Source organism: Apteryx rowi, unplaced genomic scaffold, assembly GCF_003343035.1.
Source record: "Apteryx rowi isolate R43461 unplaced genomic scaffold, aptRow1 scaffold_413, whole genome shotgun sequence".
In the NCBI taxonomy this organism is placed as follows: domain Eukaryota; kingdom Metazoa; phylum Chordata; class Aves; order Apterygiformes; family Apterygidae; genus Apteryx; species Apteryx rowi.
Window position 1 is genome coordinate 499,150 of NW_020450645.1, and position 3,315 is coordinate 502,464.

General features: G+C 53.3%; 1 protein-coding gene across 1 annotated transcript in view; it reads left to right on the forward strand.

Moving 5' to 3' along the window:
• The first annotated feature begins 1,678 nt into the window (after window positions 1-1,678).
• The window catches only part of ATP1B1 (ATPase Na+/K+ transporting subunit beta 1), a 17,162-nt gene continuing 15,525 nt past the window's right edge, over window positions 1,679-3,315 (forward strand). Inside the window, exons 1-2 of the mRNA XM_026075921.1 lie at window positions 1,679-1,756; window positions 1,996-2,125. Coding sequence (XP_025931706.1) covers window positions 1,679-1,756; window positions 1,996-2,125 — 208 coding nt within the window. The remainder of the gene's footprint in view (window positions 1,757-1,995; window positions 2,126-3,315) is intronic.

A 3,315-nucleotide genomic window follows, 5' to 3' on the forward strand; every position in this document is an offset into this window, starting at 1 on the left:
GCAGTTACGGGAGGCTGGGTCTTGCTGGATGCTGCCAACCTAACAGGACTTTTCTGTGTATTTATACAAAAGTACAGATGCAGGAGGAGAGAGTTTCCCAGTGATCCTTAAAGAAATGTTCATGAAGTCAGGAGCTCCTGCAACTCAACTTCCACAAGTGTCACTAGCTCTTGCAATGAGAGTGAGAATGTGCTCAGAGGAAGGACATGGCCCTGGGTGGCCGTTCACTGTGCAATTGGCAAGTGATTGTTCAGATATTCTCCAGCCGCCTTCTCCACACTCCCTCTCGTTGTTCTTAGGAATTAATGATGTGGGTAAGTGTACTCTCAGTCTCTTCTTCTAGTTCAACATCACTATGAAATAACAAAGCCCTGCCTTAATTCACAGTGCCTGTTTTATTTTGGATGACCCTGTTCCTTGGGTAGAAGGCAAGGAGGGAAGTATTAACTGTCGCTGTTACATGTGCCCTAAACTAACTGTGTTTTTTTCTTCAGCAGGCTAGATCCGCTGAGTCCTGGCCTGTCGATAATGCCAGACATGGTATCCACTGGTAGACTGCCTGGTGAGTAGACTTCATGCTTTAGTGACAACACCACATGCCTGCACATAATTCCCACGGTGCTGGCCTTTGTAGGGCAATGTACCTATGCCATAAGTTGCATCCCAGGACATCCCAGAGGGAGATTCAGTTCAATTCCCAAGTGGCCAGTGCAGACCTGACTGCCCAGCAACTAAGAGAAACTGTCTAGTTGGCTACAAAGGAAATTGTGCTGAAGTCTAGAAGTTAAAGATAGGTGGGTTTTCCTCCTGCAGAGCTCTTCTATTTATTGGCCTGGTTGTAATCACAGCCTTCTTGACTTGCAATTGATACTTCTCTCGCTATATGGTAGATGTAGGACTTTGGTATCAGACACTTCTGCCTGTTTGCTTTTGCTACCACCCTCTAACAACAGGTCTTTTTAAAAAACAGCTTTGACCAGACACTAAGGAGGAAAGGGAGATGCCATTTATTCTCTTCTGCTCTAGTTGGTCAGCCATTTTTCATCACATGAATGTCATTGAGAGTTGAGTCTCCTAACCTAGGATGCAAATCCATGTGGCACACATGGCTGTCTTTGATCATGCACAGCATTTCTTGCAGCCTTCAGCAAACTGGACACTCACACTTAAACATACACAGCCTTCTAGGCATGCAGACTCTCTATACATCCCTCATGATACTTGTCCTCTTTCTAATCCATAAGCCTACACAGCTTTGAGAAATCTGGATGTATGCCTAAAGCTACAGGAGTCAAGCTTAGCCACTGCCATTAATGGTGGAATGGCCTGGAGGGCATCTGGCCTGTGTGGCCCCAGCAGGCTAAGTCTGATGGCCCAACAAAACAGGTCTCTGTGCTGGTTGCTCCAGGGGCTGGTTCTGGATAGGAGCTGTGGATTGCTTGAACAGAGTTGACTGTGCAGAGTATCCAGTCCAGGGACAAGTGCCACATTACGACTTGTTCCCTGACTGCTAGTTTAATGGCTTAGAGAGAGGGTTATGGTGGCCTGACTACCTCTTCTTGAGATCCAGGAAGAGCGTGCATGTTGGTTAGCTGGACTGCAATTTCAGGCAAGGTCATTCACCAGTGACCTCCAGAACATGCATCTGCTATGAGATACCAAGAAAGGACTAGCCTATATGTATTCATCTAGCTTCCCAGACAAAAAAGAAAAAAAGGAGGACTTGAAGTTGAGAGGACATGTCAGTAACTTAAAGGTAAGAAAATATGTGCAATATGGTATTGGAACTAAATAGGAAATTCAGAGTTAAAATAAATCCAAGTATGATATGGAGACACGCAGGTAGGATGCACATGTATCTTTAACTGTCCTGTAATGATACCGTGGGATCAAGGTTCGTTAGATAAGTGTGATCATGGAATAGATTAAACTGATAGTTCTAATGGCACATTAAAATACCTTTTTACTTTTTTTTTCTGTTTTCCTGCCAGGTAGCAGCACCATTCAGGAAGGATAAGACCCGAGGCAGGAGTTTGGTTCCTGGGGCAGGATGCTGTGGCCCTTGGGTGCCGGCTGCAAGGTCGGGACACAGCCTCCTCCAGCTCGCCCCTGGCTGGGACACACGGTAATGCAGTGCATAGCCCACTCTCAGCGTGTCAGTGCCCCCCTAGCAGACAGGGAGAGTGATACTAGCCTTGCTGTAAAGCACTTCCAGGGCTGCATGGGGTTATATGGGCCCCTCGCAGCCCCCAGGTGCCCGGCAGTGGCTCCCCCCCCCCCCCCCCCGCACTGGCCCTGCCTCTCCCTCCCCCTCCAGACAGGTGTTTTCAGTGCAAACATGCCAGGAGGTGGCTGGGAAGGGAGCGCTGTTTGCATTAAATATTCAGCAGCCATGTTACACGTGAGGGAGCTGAGCAGAGCAGAGCAGGGACTAGGGGCCAGGCCGGCCCGTGCCGGGGAGGAGGACAAGGGCAGAGGGACAGCGATGCTGAGCACCTGGCCGAAATGGCCCTGCTGCGGCATGGCCAGCTTGGCAGCCTGGCCTCTGCAGGGCCCGCGCCAGCTGCAACAAAGCCCAGAGCAGGGGGGTTAAAATAGCACGCTGGGCCTCCCTGGCCTGGTCCCCGCTGGGCCTCCCTGGCCTGGTCCCCGCCAGCTGGATAACGTCCCCGGCAGCTCGATGGCCGCAACCGCCTGCACTGGGAGGGGAGGGGGCTGGCAGCGTGCAGCACCAGGGTGCCTGCAGCAGGTGTAGGGAGCAGGAGGGGTGACCGGGCACGCCAGAGGGACTCGGGCCTGTTGGTGGGGCTGGGGCAGCCCTGGGGGGGAGCCACAGCTGGGGGAAAGTGTGGGGCCCCTGGGGGCGGCTGCCCGCTGGGGGAAACGGCCAGTGTGCAGCAAGGGGGTGGTGAGGAGATGCACCCTCACTGCTGGCCCGCATGCATGCACACACACACACACATACACATGCATAGACGTGCACACACACACACACACATAGACATACACATATGCACAGACATGCATGCACACACACACATGCATGCAAGCGTGTGAACCCCCACACACGCACATGCATGCAGAGGCACACCCCCATGCAGGCACATACACAGGCATGCCCGCGTGTGGAAACGCACAGGCACATGCATGCACGCAGGGGCACACCCGCATGCACCCACACGCACACCCACGCGTGCACACCCACGCACTCACAGAGGCGCACACGTGCCCTAGCCACCCGGCGCCGGCCCCCGCCGCGCTGCAGGGCAGAGCTCGGGTGCGTGCCGGGGAGGGGCGGGGCGGCCCTGCCCTGCC